The 25276-nt window shown below is 38.8% G+C and overlaps 1 protein-coding gene across 2 annotated transcripts in view; it reads left to right on the forward strand.

Annotated features, from left to right (window-relative positions):
* The window catches only part of PARD3B (par-3 family cell polarity regulator beta), a 423913-nt gene that overhangs the window by 111280 nt on the left and 287357 nt on the right, over window positions 1–25276 (forward strand). For both annotated transcript variants that reach the window (XM_054830200.1, XM_054830201.1), the window contains exon 3: window positions 22174–22345. In XM_054830200.1, the coding sequence (XP_054686175.1) occupies window positions 22174–22345 (172 nt within the window). The remainder of the gene's footprint in view (window positions 1–22173; window positions 22346–25276) is intronic.

Raw genomic sequence — 25276 nt, forward strand, 5'->3', positions numbered from 1 at the left:
GGGAGAATGCTGCTAGTGACTGGCTTGCTTTTGATGCTAGCTTGTTGGAGTAGGCATTAACTTTTAACCTATTTCTGGGGCACAATGGACTTCTGATCTCTTGGAGTCCTTTTAGGCTGCTCTAGAGTAAATGTCTGGCAGGGTCAACTCTTTTCACTGGGTTTTAGAACAATCTTTCCAGTATTCAGGACTATATATGAACTGACTGTACTCTTAAACACTTTATGACCAAGGTATGTATCTAAGGATAAATAGGATTTTAATAGATCTGCAGTGATCTGTTAAAATGTGAAATGCTAGAAAGTGAAAATGTAACCTCTGTGCTGGTGCTGACAGTTGTCCTTGCTGCTGCTCACAGGCATTTACATTTTGATGGTGCTGTTCTATGCTGTTCTGTTGAGATATGGATAGGTTTGGGTTTTTTCTTTCATTAGCAGGAAGTTCATTATTTTCTGGTCTGAACTCACCTACCAACAATTACCAGACATGGTGATCATTGAAATATTCCTCTGAAAGGCCAGTATTTCTCTGATCTCCTTATTAGTAACAGTTATCTCAGTTGAGAAAATGACCGTAGCCATATTGCTATTGAGGTATTAGCTGCTGGGTCTACCTGGTGATCCAGGGAGAACATCTTGGAAAGCACTGCAGAGACTGAGCTGCAGGATGCTGCAGAGCTTATTTTCCCTGAAAAGGATTTCCAAGGCAGACCACTGTTAATGGCCATGCTGGACAGCTGTTATGTGAAGGTCTCCTTCTTGTAGAGGCCGTTGTTGCAGGGATTGGCCCTTCGAATTTACTTCCACTTCTTCCCCACCCCCTTTCTGACATCCTTTTGATAGACATAGTAATAGGAACTCCTGCATGTAAAAAATTCGTTTTGTTTTATATGGCTTTTGAGTGTTTGATCTCAACCTTTCTGTTGTTTTAACACTGTGCGTCTCTAGTAAATGCAGTAACCACTGCTATGATGTATCCTTGCATAACTCACTCCCATCAAAGGTTTGATCCAGTGTGATTTAATATAAGAAGTTATTCTGTTAGATTAAATGCAAAAATCTGTTTTTTCTTTCCCCCTCCCTCTTTTGTTTCTTTTTCTTCCCTCCCACTGTGCATTGTATAGGCTTTTTATTTACTCTGCCAGATTGACAAGATTATAAATGAGAGCCGCGTGTGGAAGCCTCTAATTTTTCATAAGTAAATGAATTAATTTATCATAGCTGTTGTGTTTTATTGCTGTCTCCATGCCAGACTGGCCAGCTTCTTTATTCCCCCTTTTACCTTCTAAATACTGAATCCATGTCATTGTGTTTGACAGCTTTCTGATTCCCCTGTCAGATGCAATTTGGTGCTAATCACATTTTCTTTGCTTACTGTCAATGATACAGGCCATGCATAATATTCCTGTATGTCCACTTATTTACTTGAAACACAGCTGAAATGTCTTGGGCATTAATCTGATGGAGCTACTACATTGAAATGCAAAAATGATGCTTGAGTAGTAAGATAATGCGGTGTGGCAGATGTGCAGTAGATAACGTTGAGGCTAAACTACTGATCTTTACCAAGCTCAGATGCATTTTTATTTGTTGGTTTTGCATACCTTTTCATAAAAAAAGATTGTAATCAGTTCTGGTTCATTAGAATGGTGTCATTTATTTAATTCCTTCTCTGTGATCAAAATATGGGAAAGTGCTTGTCATAGTACCCAACCCCCATTTTTAAGTACGGGCTATATATTTTTTAAAGTTATGGGATGTATTTTATATATGCCTACTTTTAATGTGAGTATTCATGTCTTTCAATTACTTGTGGTTTGGAGTTTTTAAACTTCTTGGTTTTTCTTTCATACATCTCTGCAGTTTTCAAAACTGCTGTTATTGAGTCCTGAATATTTAAAATTTTGTAGGTTCCAGTAGCCTCTGTTACTGAAAGCTAGAACATGCTGTCAGTGTTCACCTCTTAATTCCTACAAAGGCTGCTTTGCAGCGCTTTTGCCTAAAGTGTATTGAAACTATATTTTGTAGTATGTGTTTTCTCCAGTTACCTGTTAATGCTTTTTTAATGTTTTGAAATCCATCTCTTACAACAAATAAAAGTGAATGTTTCAAGAGGATGTGAAGACCTTGAAACTTAGGTCCCTGTAGTGCGTATCACTATACATTAGTATTTGCCTACCGAATTATGCATTTTCTTTGGTTTCCACGTGTTTTTGTCTACTCTGAAATACTGCTATCTACTCTGCTGCTGCTTTATAGAAACAGTGATGATGGCTTGCGAATAGACCTGACTGCTTTATAGGCTGTTGAAATTTATTCTCTTTTTGTAAGAGTGCACTTAAGTGGGAGATTTGGGAAAGGACATAATGTTGATCTGTCATAAAATGGTTGAATTTTGAGAAATGTATATTTTATGAAAAAAATCAGACTTTTGTATGCTTGTCAGCCACATAGACAATTAAATAATTTTTCAAGCATCACCTTCTGCAGATGAGCCTTGCAGCTGAGTGGCTTTATTTTAGAGTATATACTGATGTTAGGAGTAAGAGCTTCTGCAGCGTGCATCAGCAGTTCTAAACTTCCCATCTCTTGGTATGGGAATTCTGTTCCCACGCAAACAAAGAAATTTGAAGCTGGAAACATGCTTTATGGAGAGCGCATGGGTTCTGCTTAATGATATTTGCATGTCTCGGTAGACATGACTGTATATGCTCCCAATAAAGCATTTCGGCAAGTAATAAAAGTGCAAGCAATTACATGGTGGGGTTTCCAACAATCTTATTTCTTATAACAGTGCAGTTCTGAGTAGTCCTTGAGAGCTCAGGGTTCTTGAAAACTGAAGGTTCACCTGAAATGCTGAATAAAGACTCCTAGTTTCAAATGCCTTTCTATTTATGTGGAATCTGCTCACTTGTGCTTGAAACAAGCTGGATTGTGAAGCTGAATTTCTTTTTCCTTTGAAAAAGAACAGGTTAAAATTCCTTACTGTGCTTTGCAGCAGGGGTGCTTACATTGACCCGCAGGGCTGTTGTGCCCTGTTCGATAGCAGACGGAGATGTTTCATTGGTTTTGTGGGCAGTCGTGGGTAAGTGATTTGACATAGCACATCACTTCTCCTGTATGTAAAATTAAGATCGAGATTTTTGTAAAGCACTTGAACTATGGATGGAAAAATGTTGGTAAGGAAAAAAGGATACGTGGTTGTAGTAGTAACCTGGGATTTGAGGAAGACTAGGCTTAACTCCGGCTTTGTTGTGGATATCCTGTACTATCTTGGATAAAACAGCTTCATTGAGCTTTTGTGTACGTTTATGAAGTAGGAATGATAGTTCTGTCATACTTCAGAAGTGCTCCTTAAAGATAGATACATACATATACACATCCCCCCTATATATACAGACACAGAGTACACATTTTGTATTTGGTTATTTTTGTGGCCTTCCATTGTCAGTTTATTAGAGTGTGCTGGTAGTAACAAATATGCTTAACAGAACTGATGCAGTTTGTCTGCTGGAGATGTAGGATTTAGGTACTTTACTTAAAATTAAGGAATTGGAATGTAGCTGTTCCGTTTGTTTTTTGTTTGTGGAAATAGAAAATGTTTAACTAATGGCATTAATGTGTCATCCACAAAGAATATGGAGAAATTCTTCATATTGTCTTATGCTGTAGTAGATTTTAAAAAAAAAAGTGTTGAATTAAATAACCAAATGCTTTGTAATTCCTGTTTACTAGCGGAGCTGCTAATTTTTAGTTCATATTTCTTTTTAGGATATGTTAATGGTATTGTATATGCTTTAGATTTCGTAGATTATCAACTTGCTTTGTTGTTAAAGGCATCTGAATCTATATAATGATAGTGGAGCTAGAACTGGGATTTTGTGGTACCTTAAAATCAGTTTACCTCATGGTTATAAGGCAATTTATAGTCCTACATAATATATTTGATTTTGGGACATAAATTCTTTAATATTTTTACTTATATTCTGGTTTTGTTTTGGAAGATATTGAAAGGGTTCCAAAGTAAGATTGAAGTGAGTATATTCAACCCTTAGCCTCTGTGCTGAGACTCCCTGTGGTGATGATTAATTGGTAATGTGAACATCTGTGAGGGAATAGTGCAAGTGCCAAACTTTTCAGAGGGGCTGTAACTGGTCAGTAGGCTTCATGTTCATAAGATGTGGAAGAAAAGTATTGCGATGCAGATAAATCTCCCTCCGCTAGTGACTGAGATGAGGTAACTTGTGTTTAACAATACCTGAGGAAATATTAGTTGAGTGACTTACTGAATATCGTGGAACCTGTGATCTGGTTGGATGTACAGTACATCTTAGGGCAATTCTGATTGTTTTGGATGATCTTGTTTTGGGGGAGACTTATAGACTAATCAAGTTGGTCAACACATGTCCAAGATAAGGCAATGTAATAGTTGTCTCCTGCAGGGAGTGGGAATATGACAACAACAGTGATGTGCTGTGAATTTACATGACTTCTCTTTACATAGTACTGATTTTGAGAATCTTACTCGTGGATTTGTAAAAGAGAGAATGCAAGTTGTATTGAAAACGTATTTAGTACGCAGGATCTACCTTTCATTCACCCATGCTCATCTAGGAATAAAGTCACCGCTGGGGTGGCAAAGTGCTGTTCGTATGCTCGTAACGAAAGCGCAGCTCTTTGCTTGGCATCTTCCCTCCTGTGTGAAATGGCAGGCTACTTCGACTGTTCCCACTAACAGGATCATGTACCATCATATGCAGCAGAGAGAAGCAGGTAAAGGAGTTTTCACGATTCAGGATCCACCTGGGCAGGTAGTTGAGACTGTTCCAAGAGCCTGCTTGAGATGGGCTGGCTCTTCCATCTGCCAGCAGGCTTGCGGCTGGCACCCGCCACCTTGGTGCGGTTGAAACTGAAACATGCTCCTTGGATGCAAAAATGCTTGTCGTCTTCTCCCCAAAAGCACCACATTATGGCTTTAAAAGACTTTAAAGGAAACTATCTAGAGACTTGCTAACAATGACTGGTTTTCAAAGCTCGCTAAAAATACTGAGACAAGGGGGGAAACCCTGTCAAGGCTGTCTTTCAGTACCATGTACTTACATACCTGGCATGAAATGAAAGTTGAAACAGTGCATGTTTGGTACTCTTGGATACAGAAACTTTCAAAAAGGGTTAGGTGGATAATCACATCAGCAGTTGTTGCCTCTTTTGTTCACTTTTAATGCAGCTGCTAATGGATTTGGTTTTTTTTTTTAAACAAAACATCAGTTAATGGGAGAATTAGTATCTGATAATGGGGACCAAGAAATCTTTGACTGTTAATGGTATTATGCATGCTCTCTCTACCCCTTTATATTTGCGTTCTAATAGGATTGGAATATTTTAATGGCATAAAAAACCCCAAACAACTTCAGTAAAGAGATTGAGTGTGTGTAAACCCTCAGTGATGCACTTTTAGATGAGAAATTTGGGTCGCCAATTGATTTCACTGTCAGCATAACAACTGCGCTGATTGCAGAAGGGAAAATACGTTTTTGTACTTAGTGTAGTTATGTCCTGAGATCCTGTTTTGTAACCGGAGGGTGAACTGACTGAGGTCTAAGTGATTGAAAAGTAAACAAAAATATATTTAAAATAATTGGATTTGAATTAAATATATTTCTACATTCATTTAAAAGAATCATTGATTTTCAGTGATTGATCGCAACTAAAATGTTGATGTGCAATTAAATGTCTTTACATTAAATTTAACACTTCATATGAAGAGCAAAATGCATTATATGCATATTTATGCAATGATACTTAGCATACATTTATTCAGAGTCTTAATTTTTACATTTAGCTTAGGAAATGCTGAGTGACAGTTCTTATTTAGTAGAATATTAATTTCTTCTTCATGGCTTGTGTCAAGCTAGTTTTAGTAATTGAAGTTCAATTAAAGCTGCAGAGAACTAAAATGAATTTTAGTTAAGAAAAAATGGGAAACATTCTGGCTGTGTATTGAGAAGAGTTTTTTGCATTTAAAGCTCATATATTGAACAGAAGCAGTTAGCAGATGATGCACGATAGACTATGCAGCTGATAGAGTAGATGAGACCAGGAGGAGTCTTTCAGGGTCTTGGAGCTAATGGTGCTCAGCTCTTGCATTTAGTTTTTATCCAGAGGCTGTAAGAAAATAAGACTACTAAGCTTCCTTGCTTTTCAGTTGTCAGCTGATTTTTCATTTTGAATGAACTTATTGTTGAATTGGATTGCCTAGATAAACTGAAATGAGAATATACTCTTTGCCAAGAAGTGGCAGCTAGAGCTGTCAGAAGCTCGTCATTTTATCTCTTCAGGAAGCTCTAGCTCCATGTGGTTAGCTGTAGGCTTTCCCCTCTTCAATAGTTTGAGTTTCCTTAAAATGTTTCACGGGAACGTGCTACTTGTGAGCAATCCTGTGGAGGGTAGGAATTGGCTGTGGAATCCTGCTACTTTTTTTAGTCTAATTTACATTACCTTACAGATCACACAGCACCCTCCTTCTCTCCATGCTGCCAGGTTGTGGTTGAAGAGTAGATCAGAAACAATTAGTATGAATGATTATAATCCTGGTGGAGTGGGGTGACATGACCAAAGATTAAGAGCTCTGCTCGGTCAACAGAAGCTGTAGAGTTTCTTGATAGTCTGAAAGCATGGAAGGAGAGAAGTAGCTAGCAGAAGCCTTCTCGTAATTATTGCAATGACTTTGGACTGGAGGCCAGGGAAGAGGATGGAGCTGCCTTTCTTGCCTCTTCCCTGTACTAAAGCCCTGAAGGTCAAGAGGCCAAGGAGTAATTAGTTATTAGTAGACTACTTACGTAGGAAAGAAGGCTCAGCAGACTGGAAGCACAGCTCTGCAAACTTCATTTTGATTACAAATTATATATTTTTCCCAGGTAACCTAAACAGCAGGTATAGGAGAAGGCAAAGAGCAAAAATAGAATTTTACCACAAATTTGGCCAGAACCACTGTTTAGAGTGTGTACCCGTTGTCACATATTTTATAAGGTCTTTGCGTTTGACTTGTGTTAGCTTAACTTATTTTAAATTAATTTTCAAAGTTAAAATGCAACTGTGAGGAAAAAACCTCCAGTCTTTTATCCACTCACAAAAATCAATTACTTCTGTTTTGATATCCCGTGCAATAGATATTTGGCAGATTCTCCTTTGCTTCTTTATCTCTCTGAAGAGTAGGCAAATTTCTGTTATTTTCTGTTCCTCAGCTTTTCTGGAATCCCTGAGTCCCTGTGCAGGGAATACCTGGAGGGCACACTTCTCCTGAGCACTGACCTTCTGGGGGAGGCTGCTGGAAATGCCGTTGTGTTGGTGTTGGGCCACGGAGCAACCAAACCAAGCCTGGCCTTTGGGCACCAGTCTGCAGCCTCAGACTGTGTGGTGCCCTGATTTAACTTTTAGATTAAAGTTAAAACTGTGAGAGAAGGGAGAAAGGGGTGGCATTTTTTTGCCTCTTAAACATCTCTCTTAAATTTGTGTCAAAGTGGATAGTGGGCATCCTTGGGTTTGCCAGCTGTGGTTGCCATCCATTGCTGCAGAGTGTAGTGTGTGTTGTTTTGGTTTGTGTGTGGTTGTTTGTATTTGGTTTTATTTTTTTTTTTTTAAAGTAGTTTAAGCACCCAGATCTTTAAATCAGGAGTGAAGTTATTTTTGGGGGCTTTCCCAAATACCAGTGCCAAGTTCTGCAGTGCGTGTGTGCCTGCTGAATTACTAAGAGAAACCTATTGAACTTAGACTGGATAGGAACCCCTGAGACTTGATTTCAGCTAAGTGTGAAAAAACACTCTTGGTCTCTTGGAAAGAAAATAATTTGACTGGAGGATAAGGATTCAGTACAGTGTGAATATATTTGTGACCTTGTCTGGAATTTTTCTTTGTGGATTTTTTTTCCCCTTAGGTTTTGTAAAGCCTAGAAAGCCTCAACGAGTGTGCTGCTCTAGAAGTGTGGCTTACTTGGAGGGGGCTGGGTGCTCGGTGTGGTGTAACCACAGAAGAACGGAAAGCTGTACGCATGAGGAACCGATTCAGAGGAGCAAGGATGTCACTCTCGTAATAGGGCACTATTAATTTATTTTTTTTCACTGGAAGAAAAAATGTGTTAAACCATCCATAAAAGTAGACGGAGAACTGAGTCAGTGTTGTTAGCATTTTCTACCAACTTGAATGTTCATATATTTCAGACCATTAGAATAATGTCGGGTAACCAGATGATGTGGCAGTGAGGAAGGTAGAAGGGATTCTACTGTGAATCCACTCAAGTACTAGGAGTAAAGCTGGGAAAACATGAATTCCCTTTTACAGGGTCTGATGAGGCCTCAGCACAGATAGGTCAAGCAATAGCCATGTTGTTGTTCTGGAGGATGCTAAAATACTTGGCTAGTTGTGTGGCTTCAGTTTTGATGACTCTTCATGATATTCAAGATATTTGAAGATTCATGACAACTGAAACATTTTGGGAGAATTTTCTATTAGTTGAAAGTATCTTAGTCCTCTCCCATTGCATTGTTTATTGAGTAGTTTAGCTTACTTTTGAAAGTGGAGCCTGGTATATCATTCACTTAGAGGGTTTTTTATAAAAAATGCTTTGCTTTATGAATAGGTCCCTTTATCATTTGTAATGAGGAGTGGAAAATGGATGAACAAGCTTCTCTCTGAAAAAAAAAAAAATCACATTTGAAATTTCTGAGTAATGATCTAAATGGTCTGAAGTCATTTATTCCCAAGACATATCACTGTTTTGCAGAATATTCAAACTACTGTAATCAAAATTAAACTATGCCCTAAGCATGAAGATTTTTTTTTCCCCAAAAGAAAGCTTCAGATCACATTAAAACAATATTTCAGAGTAATAGGAATCTGTTAATTGAATTCAACTTCTTGGTTAAATATATTCTTCGGTATTTTTCATTATCTAATAAAAAGTTTTAGTTTAGTGTAGGTAAGAAACCATGCTCAGTATTTTGCAGTATATTCAATACAACAGAAAAGTTTCCTTTTCTTTCAGTGCTTTTCTTACAGAAGATAGTCTCCTTAAGAAATGTTAAGATAATGTTAATTATTGTTCAGAGGTCAGAGTTGCAGTCTGCACTTTTACAGCTAAATATTACAAAACTGCATCAAGTAAATGTTCAACACTATTCTTAATAGGGCATTGAAATTCAGCCTTGGAAATGAGGATCGTGTCAAAATCCATCTGACAAGCAATTATAATATCACTTATGGAAAATGTACTTTGGTTTTATTTTTTGGATTCTATACTGTTGTGGAAGGACAAGAACATTCCTAGTGTTATAATTTTTTTGAATGTTTTTTCTTGTGTATGCTGTTTTAATGGGATGTGTTGATATTTGAATAACAAGTACCAATGTGTGGGTAATAGAAGGGTACATATGTGAGATCTTGTTTGCTTGCAAACACATTCATGTCCAAGGGATGCATAACATACATAGCTGCTACTAACTTTGCAAATACCATTTTCTCGTTTGTATACTGAATTTTAACTCTGTTAGAAAACCTTAAAATAGTATGTTTAATTTTGCTGTGGATCTTGAACATGATGTCAGCATTTAATTTGTTTACTAAGAAATTAAGAAACTTAACTATGAAATTATGCTGTGGGCAGCTAATGCTAGGGTAAAAAAATGACTGAAATTTATAACATGTAGATCATTCTTTTAAGGAGTATAATGAGCAAGGCAGCAGTAGGATGTCTGTTATGAACTGATTGCTGAAATGAGTAATTGTCACTGAAGGGTTTTTTTGTTATTGCCAGAGCTGTGACTATCTCTGGAAATTTTACTTTTAGTTTCATTGTTTTCACAGTAATGGTGCATTAAGATGTCAAGTCAAAATATTTCTTCCAGTCTTTCTGTTCTGGTAGTTCATTTGGGAATGTATATTTCTGGAACTGCAGTGTTTGGAACCACCATACTACTTAGAAAGTTTCTGAATGTTTCACAATTTTGTGTGTTACTGATCTTCTGAGAGAACATAACTTTATAGGTTTCTTCTTTAGTTCTTGTAGGCTTCCTTAAACTGGTTTGCCTTTAAAAAAAAAAAAAAAAAAAAAGAAAGAAACAGTTCTCTAAGTGGCTATGATTGACTTTGTAGTCTTCCATTAATGAGTATGATAACACAAGCCATGTGAACTAGCCAATTACTAAATACATTCTGAGGATTTTGGTGATGTTCCTGCTGCACTTCTGTTAAACATGTCTCCTCTCTTCTGTTCTTCTGTCACAAATTTTATGTATAAAAGGATCATGACATTTAGGAGCTTTATTTAGGGACATGGTTGATCGAAGTCAAGGTCAGCTGGCTTGTGCTGCTGCTGAAGCGTATAGGGTTGTGATTCTTTGGAAAATGAGGTCACTGTGAAAGACAAAAGGTGTTTATTTTGCCATTTTTGAAGGCGTATGTATGCATTATTATAATGCACTAGAAACCCCCTAAGAATACTGTTTATTGACAGAATTAAACTAGTAGAGACTGATAGCATTAGTTCATCATTAGGGGCAGACCTTTCCTCATCAAGGTGACAACTAGTTTTGTAACTTACTTTTGCCTTTCTAAAGCCTGACATATAAACTGTCAGAGACAGGGCAAATAATGCAGTCTCACTAAACTAGACATCAGTAAGAATAGGACTCTTGGCAGTTGTAAATACCGAAATGTTTTTCTGCACAGGCAGAAACACAGTGTGAGAATTGTATGATGTGTGGCAACATCCCAAGATTTATCAAGCCTGTCTGTACTAATGAAAGTTGTTGTGTGTGTTATGCTCTACAGATGGTTTTACACTTTCTGATGGGTTTTACAATTCAAGTATTTTTGTGCTGCCTTTTTTTTAACTTCTGAAGTTCTATTCCCCCTTCCCGTTATGTCCTCTAAAAAGATCAAAGACGTTTAAAAACAAATAAACAGCTAATTCATATGCTGTCTTTGAGTAATTGTAGCCAAAGCAAAAACTTTTTTTTTTTTTTGCACATGATGTGTACTGTCAAATCAGTGAGAGAGGGAAAAAGAGTGGTTTGGTAGAAGTTGATCTGGCTTTTTCTTAGCTTTACAGCTAAGAAGGCTGAATGTACGCTCAGGTGGTTAGCAGTACAGCTGTGAAGTCAAGCGAAGCGATTCCACCACCCTGTTTGGCACTTGTGAGGCCACAGCTAGGCTCTTGTGGCCAGTTTTGGTCTCCTTTGTGCAAGAAAGACATTGACGTCCTTTGAGCAAGCTCAGCACAGGGTCACCAACATGACCAGGGGTCAAACACATGACATGAGGGAGAGGGTGAGTGAACTTCATAGGATAAGGGGGAATCTTATTGCAGTCTACAACTACCTAATGAGAGGGTGTAGAACAGACTACATGCTACCTCCTTGAAAGTCTGCAGTGAGAAGATTAGAGGTAATGGACATTGCGTGGTTATGAGGAAGACTCCAATAAGATACGAGAAACTTTTGTTTGCACTGTGTGGGTGGTCAAGCCCTGGAACTGGTGCTCTCAAACTTGTGAAATCTTTGTCCTCGGAGATACACAAAACTGGATTGGGCTCTGAGCAACCTGAGCCAACTTTAAGTGCCAGTGTGGCCCTGCTTTGAGTGAAGGACTGGACTAGTGACTTCCAGAGGTCCCTTCCAACCTAACTTGGGCCCTACTCATTAAACTGGAATCTGGAAAAAATATGGAAGTTGAAGTGCTTAGTTACAAATACAGAGTGCTTTTTAACATCACAACTGATCGCCTAGAGTATTAAGAGCCATGCAAATTCCTAAGGATTTCAATTATACCCTCTGATCTTACTGATACGGTATACTGTCTCTTCACCACAGTTTACTTCGGTTTAAATTTCTTAGGATTTTCATATGTCTATATAATCCAAAGGTTAACAAGCTACCTTTGGGGGACTCTGCTCCCTTAAATTTTGTATTCATTATATACAGTGGAGACACTAGAAGAGAAAAGAGAGCAAGTGAAAATGGTTGGCACTGCAAGTACATCTGGCAGTGTACTGAAGGCCAATGTTTTCTTCAAGCATTTGCAGCTAAGGAGGGTTACAAGGAGAGCAATTGGGAGAAATGGTGATTGGCTCCCTAAATTATTTTTTCCCAGCTCCCTTTCAGCCCTGTGACCTCCTATATCCAGATCAAATGTGACTGGAATGGGGAAAGCTAGCAGGGAGCAGCCTCTCTCTTGCTTCTCCATCAGCTTCTGCCCCTATTATACATAGCTGTACAATGTTTCAGTAACCTTAAATGGCATCATAGTGATCAAAGACACTTCACAGGGATTTGAGAGAGTCCACAAACATACGTGTGGATGGGCTGTGGAAACTCATGTGGATGGGCTGAAAAGTATGCAAAGGGTATGAGTGGAGTGGGAAGTAACTACTGGAAAGGAGGGCTGAGGGTGGTGTGGGTGCTAGGAAGTGTAAATCCATATGCCTAGTACCACCTCGCACGTGGCTGGATTGATGCTTGTTTGTTCCCACTTTGGGTTCCGTAGAAACTCTGTTAAAAAGCCCCAGCAATGAAGAAGCTTGAGACTCCAAGAGCTGCTCAGTTTCTTCTTGCTGTTTTGTCTGTGGCTGAGTGCTCAGCAGCTGTCCGCTTAAACATTTCTTTGTGCCTTAGATCAGGACTGCCCAACAGGCTGGATTTTTACAACCCCTCAGCTTTTTCAGGACTTCAAAATCATCCAGAAAGGGGTGAGAAGGTGGGTAGAAGAGGTTGATGCAGTTTACTGGAGAAGTCTGCTGAACACTTCTGACAGGCAAGGTACCTGCTAATGTAGGAGTGGGCTACAGGAATGCCTTGTGCTGCAGTAGGAATTGGGAGCAGTTTGAGCTCTCCTCATCTGGCTTTCCACTGCTCTGCCTCGCTTCTCCATGTGTGGCTTGAAGTATCCAGTGTTACTGTGGGATCTCTGTTCAACAAAGATGCTCGTTCTAACAAGTGGTTTTTGTGGTGTTAATGGCTTGTTTGATTGTGTGTTCCACAGGAAGCTTGCCAATGGAATTGAACTAAGCTGTTAATTTAGCATTAAAGTAGTATTTTAAAGTAAGATAATTCACATTATGGAATTACTATAATTAATATTATGAAAGTGAACATTTATTGATGCTTACCCACAATATAGTAACTAAGATGTTCCTACTTTCATTTCTAAGGATAAACTGTCTTATTTCTGATACCATGGCACCATAATTTTTTCCTTTTCAATGACTGATTACAATAAGTGCATTTGACAAGCACTGTTCTAGTAAGTAATGCAGTCTTTGATATTAGTATCTATGTTTTTATAGTGCCATTTTAAATGGACTGTCCAAAATTAGCTCATCTTCTGTAAAGTCCATGTAGGTGAAAGTATTCAGTTTCAAGGTAAACAGAAAGGGAATAATCAGTCTTGCATTTTTTCAATCCTCCATTTGTTTTTTCACTTGGATAGAGGAAGAATAAAAACAAAGGGCATTTGTTATCTAGCAAAACTCAGAAGCTATTTCACATGAAAACATAATGAGTGTGACAGGCTACAAATAGCATTGAACATGAATCTTTTACAGAAGAAAGAAGGAATGTCCTTTGGTATATTTACTTCAATCAACCCTAATAAGGCTTGTTTTATGTGTTTTATGCATCCGCCATCATAATTATAAATCCTTGACATTTTAGCACTAGCATTTATATCTGCCAGGGAAGCTACCCAGAGTCAACCCTCAAGGAATGTCTGTATTGTTACTGTGGATCTCCATAACAGCTCTCAAGTAGTTACTAAGTGGCTTAAAAAATTACATCTCAGTCATGCTTGAAGGGCTCATCAAATTTTGCCACAAATATCAATGTTAAGTACCCAATCAGCTGCATTGTTTGAAGTACAATCACGTGTGCCCATGAAGGAATAGGTTGGACAGGAAGAAGTATATAAGGTCTCATCAATCAGGTAGATTTTTTTTTTTGCCATGACCTTTCAAAAAAAAAAAAAAAAAAGGAAGAAAAGAAAAATACCAACCCCAAAACCTGCCAGTTCAGCTACAGGGAAATAACAGGAAGATAAGGATGTCTCTTGATTTGATCACACACACAAAAACAACAGCTAGACTTTCTGAAAAACATGCACAAAAGGGTTTTGTCAGGCATGATTTCTTAATACAGGGGTTTTTTTTTACCTTTGTAGAATAGTCGAAGGCCTTCCCAAAATAGCAGTAAAAAAACCCAAACCACAAAAAACCCAAACACACCCACACTACCACCACCCCCCAACAAAAGCCACAACAAAAGCCACAAGAGAAATTACAGCAGTCTGTTAATAAATTCTTAGATATCTGGAAACTGAGGTTCATAAATTTAGCAAATTCAGTGACAAGACTGAGCGCTAAATGCAAGACTGATAGTAACAAAGCAGTCCAGAAGTTTTGATCTCCCAGAAGTAATGGAGAGTTCGAGCCCTGTCCCATGGCTGTGATGTCAGTAACCACAAATCGAGTAAATTCGAGTAAGCGCAGTCAGCGTTGGCTCTTCAGCAAAGAAAAACCCTGCTGGTAACAGGCAGTGCCACAGCACAGGCGCAGCAGGAGGGCTGGGGAAAAGGAGCTCCAGAGGGCTAATGGGCAGTGCTTTCTTGATGTACAGCTGTCTCTAATTCTCTTCTAGATGTAGTAAGTGATGGGCAAGAAGAGGAACTCCACACTTCTTGAGAAGTAGATCTGCTGATTAAAATGTGAAGACTGGAAGCAATTGATATCTCACTGTTTGGACAAACTTAGTGATAACTTGAAAATCTCAGCTTAATTTATGAAGAAAATTACTATTTAAAGTATCACCTCTTGCCACGGTGCCCATTTACGGTGAAATACAAACATTTGAAGATTTGGCAGTATTGAGGACCTCCAGTGGCCCTGTGCATTTAAACTGAAATAAATCCTGCAGGGCTCTACCAGTCCTGGCCTCATGTTCCACCCTTGGTTCTTCCTTTTGTCCCCTGCTCTGTCCTTGGGTTGTGCCAAAACAGCTGCGCTGTCGCTTGGGTAAGGATCCCTCCCTGCCACTGGCGCACTCCTTTCCCTTCCCCCAGAAAGAGCTGGGCCTTGGGCTGGGTCTGGTCTCTCTTTTTTAGGTGTGCTGCTTCTCTTCCTATTTCATATTTTCCTTATATCCTTGAAAAGTTTAGAGAGCAGAGGCTACCAGTGTTTGTACTGTGTGCAGTAGGATTCTGTTCTTGGCTACTTTTAGACACTACCTAAAAAAAAATACCTGAATAATAAGAGTAGGAAAAGTGTCAGGTGGTCTTTGGGAAGATACTTTGGTGTATGTAGCTTTGGCATGTAGGTAAACAAGATGAGCTAATCACCATAGCTTTCATGTGATGTATCTGTAATTTGTTTTCATACGTAGGTGTGAAGGAAGGCTGCCATATGGTGTGTATATTGGTATTTTTCCTTGACAGCCTTTATTTTAAGTTAAAGGAATTCCAAGGCAAACTATTATGCAAGAATGCTATTTCAAATACTTATCAGTATATACCAGAAGAATGCCTTGAAAGAACATTGAAGAAAGGCTGTAGAGCTCCAGAAAAGTTTTAAATTGAAAAATTAAATGACACTTTCATCCATTTTTGAGGTACCCTAATTACCTTAGTTCTCTCTATGTTGCACTGTTACTAGTCTTTCATCTTTTAACCATTTGAACAGGAGTCTTTCATAAGTAATATATAAAATCTGATTTTACATTAATGAATTTGTGGTGTTCCAAGACAACTTCCACAGTGGCTTTATGAAGTTTTTTGTTCAACATATGGTACGCTTTACGCTCCGTCTTCTTGCCTCCATCTGAAGTGTTCTTGTCCCCTTGTGGGCATAAGTTAAAAGTATAACCCGTGCCAGTAGAAGAGCTTCTGTTTGGAAGGTTAACTCCTTGAGAGAACTGCAGAAATGTTGTTCCTGCCGTTGTGTTCAAACTTCATGACGTGTATGTGCACAGCACCCTTGCGTGCCGTCAGAGGAGCTGGGCACAAACATTGGTCCATCTTCGTTAAAGCAGACACAGCTATGTCACTACTACAGGATTACAGACAATGGTAGTCTAAGGAGGTGTTAACCCGGTGATGTGTTGACAGAAATCTGCTTTGTATGGTTCACAGAGCTGATCAGCTGGAGGATGGAGAGTTGCTTTTCTTCCTGGTTTAGTTCTCTGAACTGACTCACCGTGGATCTAGCAAGTTGTAGCACTTGCGTGAAGGAGTAGTAGAAACTAGTGGTGGGGGGAAAGAGTCAAGTCAGGCCCTAGCAGCCTCAAAGTAGGTGTGAGAATTTGAAGTTAAGATGGCCTGGTGCAAACTACTAGCTAAAGAGGTAACTTTGCCTTTATCTTGTGTTGGCGCTGGTGCTCAGGTGTCTTCGATGGCAGGAGTAAACAGCTGACCTGGCCAAACACATAACCTTGCTGAAAGAAAGGAGGAAGGGGGGCGGGGAAGGAAAAGATGCCTTTTCCTTTTTTGCATAGGTCGGATGTAGGCTGCTGTCAACTGCAGCCTTTCTCCATCTCTGTCTGGTTGTTTGCAGGTGCAAGCACCTGGGGAGAATTGAAGTTGTTCTGATATTTTAATTTTTTTTATATTATTTTGAACTTTGCTGTATTCTGGTGTCAGTGTGTTACATATAGAAACGCTCTGTGTCTTTCTACCTCTTTGTTATGTATATGTAGGGATAAATACAAGATTAGCCCAACAGATCCCAAGTAGAGGGATCGGAGAACAAGGTAATGTGATGCTGTTGTGAACTGTGTTTTCTGCTGTAGCTTGAGCCATGGCTTCTCCTTAGGTCACAAAGTTCCATGAAATAGTCACCTATTCATTGACCCCTCCTGGCAGGTCTTTGTTGAGGTGTGAGTGCTTTGTGTGAACAGTCTTTATTAATTTACCCAAAAAAGGGAGAGGTTTTTCCCCTGTGTCATTTTATAAGTAACTAATAATCACGCCCACGGGAACATTGGCTGTCAGAAGTATAGATATGGTTAAAAAACCCATAGGCTTTTCTCTTAAATGAGCATTTGAATTCATGGACAGAGGAGCATCTGAACAGGAAACAAACATGTCTTGAAGAAATGGACAATTTTACTACCTTTTGTTGGCCATAGTGAGAGAATATAATAAAAGTTTTGATTGTGAAAAAATTAAGAGGAAAAATTTCCATCTGACTTGAATGAAAAATTTAATACAAGTTGAGCATTTAATTTCCTTTTGTGGTTTTGAATATCTCATTCCAGCTGTTGAAAATTGCATCTTTTCAGTCATGTACTGATGTAGCCTGTGACTGATAACTTCTCTTAGTGATTTTATCCTGACAGTAATTGAAAGCTGATTAATTTAATTGCAAGCAAGCTTTTATTTTGCCATCTCTTCCTTAGTACCTTGTGTACATGCCTGGTGTTTGGGGTCAGAAAGGAAATAGTGGTGTCTATTTTCTAATTCAGTACAGAAAAGCTAGTAAAATACACAGTTTTTAACCTTATTAACAGTAATCTAGTTGTCAAAAGTGTAGTTTGAAGAGAGAAATAATTATGAAACCTTTTATTTAAAATGGTGTATAGGGCAGCGGAAAGCCAGCTATTTCTGGTTTAACAGACAAGTGCCTTAAAGCAATATCTGCAAAGTTCTGGTATCTGTTCAAAGGTGGGGATGTTTTTCTTTGAAATTCTGAAACTCCACAAAATTGTTTATATTTGAGCTTAATTAGTAAGCACTAAACCAAAACTGTTGCAATATTAATTTGGAAGGATGACTTTGTTTCACACGGGAACAGGGATATGGGAACGCTTTGTCTTGCGGGGATTTTTAAATGCAACATTGCATCAGTTTTGTGCGTCTTTGGGGCCACTGGCTCCCCGGGGTAAAACATGCTGCTGCTTTGTACTTGGTCCCTGGCACTCAGTAACATCATTGTCCGCTGTCGGTGTTTACCCACCTTTTTGTATATGAGGGTTGATCTTAATTGAATGTGTGTGTGTTGTTCTGTGTTTGGGAATGTAGTAAATTCTAACATAATCTTGTTTTAATTTTCTGCAAGCTTTGCAATTGAGTTATCAGTAAAATATTGGAAGAGCTGTACCATAGGACACCATACAAAGTTAAAATTTGCCTACATTGCCTTGTAATGAATTTTCCACTTATGATCAACAAAAATGCTAATAAAATAGCACCATTCATTATTGCTGCCTTATGTTGTGACTACATCAGTATAAGTAGGGAGGGATTTAGTAATCAAAAATGACAGATAAATGCCAAGTTTTGATAATTTATTGATCGTTTAGGTAACTGGTAGGTTGTTAGTAGAGATTAAAACAATACTGAGGTTAGAACCATTTTACCTATATAGAAATACACAGACTTCTTTTACAGTAAATATTAATGTTCTTTAACCTTTAAAGAAGAGAGGCTTAAGTACAGCAAGTGTCTAAAACCACAACAGAGTACTCTACAGTTTACAAATATCTAGAGTAATATTTTGATGTGTTTAAAAAAAAATAATCGGCTGACCTACTGAACTTGCAGTATTTATAAATCCTGACTGGTAAAGAAAAAACTAATGTTGTGAACAGTGTTGTTGTTTTCATGATATGCTTGTGGGGCATTTCGTAATGTGTCCTGAAGTTCTTTTCCATCAGAAGAGATTTGCAGTCTGTTCCAATTAATGAGTTTTCCATATTGGAAATGAGAAGCCAATTACTACAATTATTTTTGAATAGTTAATTTACATAACCTTAATTGTATTCATTCCCTTTGAAAGGCTGAAGCTGATATTTATAATGCATTGATTGATTAGCAGTGTATTTATGTTAGAATTGCCGCCGATAATGTGCTCCTGCAACTGCATCCCAAGGAGTTTCCTCCTGAATAAACATTTTAGAAGACAAACGGCTGTTTACGTCATTGGTGAGGAGAGGCATTGCATCTTTGCTACCTCCACGTAGACTACTGGAAGTATCTCCTTTCCACACTAAAAAATGGGAGTTTAACTCTAGATCATGTTACTTACTTAATGGTGCGTTCCGTACTGTAAAGAAACACATTTTCCTTGGGTTTTTAATCTGTCAAAATAGCGCCTAGGTGTAGACTAGGGAACCGCAGGCTTTTCACTGAGGCCGCTTCCTCGCTTTCCGCTGCGCGCGAGGCCTCTGTGGTGCAGCTCCGACCCTCAACGCCCCGCGGCCATTTGCCGGGCTGTACCGCAGGTGTTCGCCTGCTGCCGCCTTGCACCTGGGTCCTGCCCGCTCCAGCCGCGCCGTTACACAGGCCCCGCCCCCTGCTCTGCCCTGATTGGCCCGCGCGCACGGGCCCCCTTGAAAAGGGGCGGTGGGTACGTGACCAGGTGGCCACGAGCCATGGCCGCTTGCCTCAGGCGGTGGTGCGGCGGTCCCGGGAAGGCCGTGCGATTATTTGGTGTAGCCGTAATGCATTTTGCCTTTCAGGGCTTGGCTGATAGGTAAGCTACCATATCGTACAGCTATCGGAAGTCTGCCCGGGACCTCTTTGTCTGTTAAAATAATTTTCTATTATCGTTTCTGCTAAAGTTTCATTCAAAATTCAGGGGAATAAGGGAAATTTATAGTGCTTAGAAACCCAAGTATGTCATAATACCATAATACATGTAAGCCTGCAAGAGTGGCAGTGCAGGGTCCGATTGCTGCTCTGGTCTCTGGTGACCAGTGGAAAATATGTGAAGAAAGCATATAGAAATAGGGTAATTATATAACAGCAGTGTTCTCCTCGTTTACCTTCCTGGTTTTTACTACTACATGTTTTGGGGGCTTTCGAGTCTGAGGTAGTGCTTGTGTGTTTCCATTTAACAGTTTGTGCTGGTTTTTTGCATCAATTTGTCTAATTTTTTTGAGCCAATCCCTACTTTTGGTCTCTGCAACATCCTGGGGCAGTAACTGTAGAGTATTACAAGGTAATAGAGCATTTTAATATGCTGGGGTGTGAAACCATGGGGAAACTCGGCTTAGTCCAGCTGAGGAATTCTCTTGTTTATTCCCATCAAATCACAGCCGAGCTCCGCTTAGTTTACATTGCAAATACTCATGTGAACTTCGTATCCTACTATTGTCTAAAGTGCTTTCAGTGCCGTGGTCCTACACAGTCTCAAATTTCCTCTTCATTAGTAATAGCCTCTTTCTTAAAAATTAAGTTTCCACAGCAAAAGTGAGATTGAGAAAGCAAACCTTTTGGTGGGCAACAGTTGTGGAACTCCTGGAATGGTGATGGGCTTCCATAATAACGTGAACATGAATAGTAATTTTAGAAACAAACAAAAGACACCATAGGGTTTTTTCCTCGATACTGGAGAAAATTGTTGGTGTCTGGTGCTATAGCAGCCTTTTTAGCTGCTTTGTAGTTGTGGGGTGTAGTGATGGCTTGGTGATGAATGCAGTGTGAACACCTGGGTGGTTTCCCTGCAATGCAAGAATAAGGTGCAAAGAGAGTTGGCTTTTATACTGGAATTAATCTTTCCTTTATGCTTTGGATAAATAAAAAACAAATTGTATGTGTAAGAGCTATTTGTGTGGCCATGGAAAGGAAACAGGCTCCGTAAGGAAAAGGAGAGCGGGTTTTCTACCTAATTATTTAAGGGGTTTTGTATGTCTCTGAAATATGCATTAGTAAATATGAGCTGACACATTTCTAGCAACCAAATTATAAATGAGTGGAAGACCTGAAAATGTCAGTTTCTTCCTTAGAAGCACTTCAGGATTTTTCCTTCCTCCCTTTTCCCTCATACATTCGTTTCTTTCCTTAGGCAAATGAGTCCCTTTAAATGTTTGTCTCTATTTCAGTATACTACTTACTATAGAATATAATTTTTGACATATGTCTCAGAAGTGTCAGAGGAGATTTGATGTACTAATATTTTTATATAGTGTGTATGCATACCTTAAAATAACAGAGAAAGTGGTAAATCAATCCTTTAAACTTGTTTCTATATATCTTGACATTGCCTAACCAGTTGTGTGTGTTGTGGTCTTTTTCAGGATTAGCTAATAAAAACTTTAGGATAATCTAAGAAGTTCAGAAAGTTAAACAAATGAACACCTTAAGATTTAAGATATCTGGTGCAATGCTTATTAGGCAAAGTGGTGTTGTGTGGCACAAGAACTATGCTGTCAGATAGTGGGGCAGGAAAAGTGCTTGAACTGCTGCTGTTACCTCCTCTCCTCTTGGAGCTGGCCCAGGGATGTCAAGTGTCCTGTTGGTGAACAGCAAGTCTTCTAATTTGTTTAGATTTATTGGGAATTAATAATTTTTTGTTTATTTTCCCAGAACTGTAGCACAGTTAACTGTTTTCCTGAAACTGTAACACAATTTACACCCAGCCACAGGGCGGCTGAGTCACATGTTGATGAAGCTGTATAAACATTATCTGATCACTTTCTATTAGTAGGGACCAAAAGGAAGATCCAGGCTAGCTGAGGCAAAAAAATGATTTTTCTGGTGTTTTTATCACTTTCCTGTCAACATTAATGTGAGTTTGCACAGCAGATTTTGCAATCTGTTGTTGCTTAATATTGACCTTCCTGTGTGCCTGGAGTTATGGAAGAGTCAGTGGGACAGTTTTCAGAAGCAATGTGTCTGATATAAGCTTGCAGGGAGTGTGGGAGGAGATGGTAGATATGTGGTGGGTAGAGACTGTGTGTAGGTGTACCTATCTGAACCAAGAAACACATCCTTACAGAGGCACAGGTTGGGTGATTAGGGAAACTGTGCGCTCTGTCACTGTGCTGGATGTATCTTGTCCTTGGAATGTAATTATTATGTATGTACAAATAAAACACGTATCTGCTTACTCAGTACAGCTTCCATGGTTGTGTTACCTTTGGGCAGTGTGACAGTAGCACTAAGAATTTTTAAAATAACACCCTCCACCCCCAAGAATTAAATGCTGTTCTGTGTTTTGAACTATATACTTAATTCATATTGAATTCAATGTATTTAAACACAAATGCATGTGCTTTCCTGAATCTGTATATTGTTAGTTGTTCTGTTATTTTTGTAGTCCCAATGAAGGATAAATTTTGCTCTTAAAAACCCCAAACTTTAAACATACAAACCAATACTTTAAATATACAAACTGTATTATCTTTTGTTTTGATAGCTGATTGCTGTTTATGATGAGCAAGAAACTCACCGTAAGAATGATGGCACCAATGGCAATTTGACAGACAGAAATAGCCCAGACTCTTTTGAGACAGAAGTAGCAGCTCAGCTGGCTGCCTTTCAGCCGATTGGTGGTGAAATTGAAGTGACTCCTTCTGCCCTAAAACTGGGTATGTATATCTTGCATGGTTATTTTTTAATTTTTTGACCAATATATACTGCTTATTTCTTTTTTCTTTTCTGAATGTGTCTGGGGTCTGACTATGTATTTAAAGAATTTTTTAGGACCCTGTTGTTTGCCTTGTGATTCAGTGAAGACAATTGTAATGACAAAAGTTGGACTTTTGAACAATTGATGCTGAAGACTGCAACTGAGCATGGCAAATTTGCACCTGAGCCTTTTGTATCCTGCTGTATGTTATGCCCATCCATACAGCTGAGGTCTCTTTTTCTCCTTTCCTTGACAGGGTAGGTTGCTGACAATCCTTCATTGTAATCTTCTGAGAGATGACACCTATGCAAAGTATTTTCAAGTAAAGTTATTGAATAAAAAGTCAGCGTTTTTGTTGAGGAACTTGGGTTCAATGAGTGTAAAACTGCTGTGTGCAAATACTTTTACTGATTATCTGAGCTAGTGCCCTATTTGGGGAGTAGGAGTTAGAAAGGAGGAGATGCTGGTTGCAAACAGCTCAGCTCTGCCTTTGAAGAAGTAGCACAGCAGAATCTATTTACCTGTCTGACTTTCAGGTGAGCCAACTGTGATTAGGAGAGGTTTCTGCTTAATTCCCCCTTATATCAGAGGATACTATGTGAAGTACTGCAACTCTGGTCCTGTGTGTTGTTTCAGTGGGCCTGGAAGGCCAAGAGTTCAGGCACTGGTTTCCAGTTTTAAAGAGCTAGAGTCTTGTACCTTGAACATAAAGCAGTTTGAAACACTTTCTTGGACTGGGAGCAGGCTAAGCTGTCACGTAGATTGTAGATATAGAAGCTTTCAAAAACAGATTGAAGGTGAATCCTCTTACTCTCTGCCTGTAAAGCAGTTGTACACTGGCAGCATTTAGCAAATGAATAATGCTCAGGAGAGGTGTGGTGGGTTGACCCTGGCTGGACGCCATTCCAGATGTCACTCTTCTCCTGAACTAGACAGGGGAGAGAAAATATAACGAAAGGCTCGTGGGTCGAGATAAGGACAGGGAGAGATCACTCTCCAATTACTGTGATGGACAAAACAGACTTGACTTGGGGAAATATACTTTAATTTATTACCAATCAAATTGGAGTAGGGTAATGAGAAATAAAATCAAATCTTAACACCTTCTTCCTGGGCTTAACTTCACTCCCAGTTTGCTCTACCTTCCCCCCTCAGTGGCACAGGGGAATGAGGAATGGGGGTTGTGGTCGGTTCATCACATGTCTCTGCTGCTCCTTCCTCTTCAGAGGGAGGACTCCTCACACTCTTCCCCTGCTCCAGTGTGGGGTCCCTCCCACAGGAGACAGTCCTCCACAAACTTCTCCAAAGTGAGTCCTTCCCAAGGGCTGCAGTTCTTGATGAACGGCTCCAGCATGGGTCCTTTCCACGGTGTGTAGACCTTAAGGACCAGACTGCTGCAGCAGGATAGAAATACTACCTCTAGTTGTGCTATTCTCATGCTATTACAACTTTAGAAATTAAATCTTCGCTTGTCTATTTTAATTGCATTTGCAAGAAGGCTGACTAGCAAAAACAATGAGCCAAAATAAAGTTTCTAATAAAGCTCATTGGATTGAGGCTGTGTAACTTAACTTCTAATGGAAGTCTGTGCTCATATTTATGCCTGATGTAGAAACTACTGAAATTCAAGCTGCATGAAAAAATGTAGATTCAAATTTCTCTGTTAATGGATCACTTCTACTTTTTCTATATTCTAGAATATAGGAAAAAAACCTCTTTTCCATGTTTAATGACACACAGGAATTTCTAAATATACTTAAAAAAATCTTGTGAAAGTACTTATTCTTGCCATAACTTGTATTCAAGCTGTGTTTTTGGTAATCAAGAGGTATGGAAAAGTTTGTGCCTGAAGTTCCAATGGTTGAATGGTTTGCCACTTCATTTGTTGCATATTTTTAACACTGTGTAAACACATTTAGCATTTTTCAGACAGTAGAGATTGTTCTCTATATACTTCTGAGCCCTGTTTGGGAAAAAAAAAAAATAATTGAAAGTGGTTTGTCTAGCATACTGTTGTATGTAAGTTGAGGGTTGGAGAGGAGTATTTCAACCTCACGCAATTTTACGTAAAACTGTTAAATGCTGGAGCTCTTGAGCTCACCAGTAAGCTACCAGGTAGTTCAGTTTTCATAGCATTTGTGGAATCCTTCTACTATATAGTATAAAAGAAAAGAAATATAACATTAGAAGAGTAGCTAATTAGGGTTCTCTTTAATTTTCGGTGCAATACTAGTATATATTGAAGTTTAAATGGATGCTTGCTTCTTAAAATAGACAGCATAAATATGTGTTTGTCTCAATGGTTATCTTTTCAGATTGTTTTATTTTACAAGGTAAATGAAAGATTTTCTACTTGTCAGTCCTGTAAACTCAGTCTCCACTCTGAAATTTAGTTGTTTTTTCTTCTGGATTTTACATCATGGATTACAGTTCTTTAGACTTAATTTTTGCCTGTTTCCTGTACAAGTCCTTGGACCTTAAATTATGTCCCTATTTCCACTAGAGGCAAATTGAAAAGTAAATGAAGAAAAAGAAGGACAATTTGGTTGCGTCAATATCATTGATGCATGGGCCACAGTAGTCTGACTCCCTGTCTAATTATTGAATTGACTCACACTTGCTAGCTGAAATAAATAATAATTTTAAAAAGGTGTTCGTTCTTTGGGAGCAAGGATGTGATTAAATATATATGTAGCAAGCAAGTTGCTTTCTGTGGTAGAACTGTGTTCCAAGAACTGTCATATGCTTCCCTTTTAGAGTATTTTTGCAGAATGCCTTTAGGGATGAAGTGCAGGGAATCCGTTGCTATATAAATTGTCACATTGTGGAACAGTTTTGCCTGTTAATTTCTGGTGGATGTTTTGTGTTCTATGAAACCAGATCCACGGTT

Source organism: Grus americana, chromosome 6 (genome assembly GCF_028858705.1).
Source record: "Grus americana isolate bGruAme1 chromosome 6, bGruAme1.mat, whole genome shotgun sequence".
Taxonomy (NCBI): Eukaryota; Metazoa; Chordata; class Aves; order Gruiformes; family Gruidae; genus Grus; species Grus americana.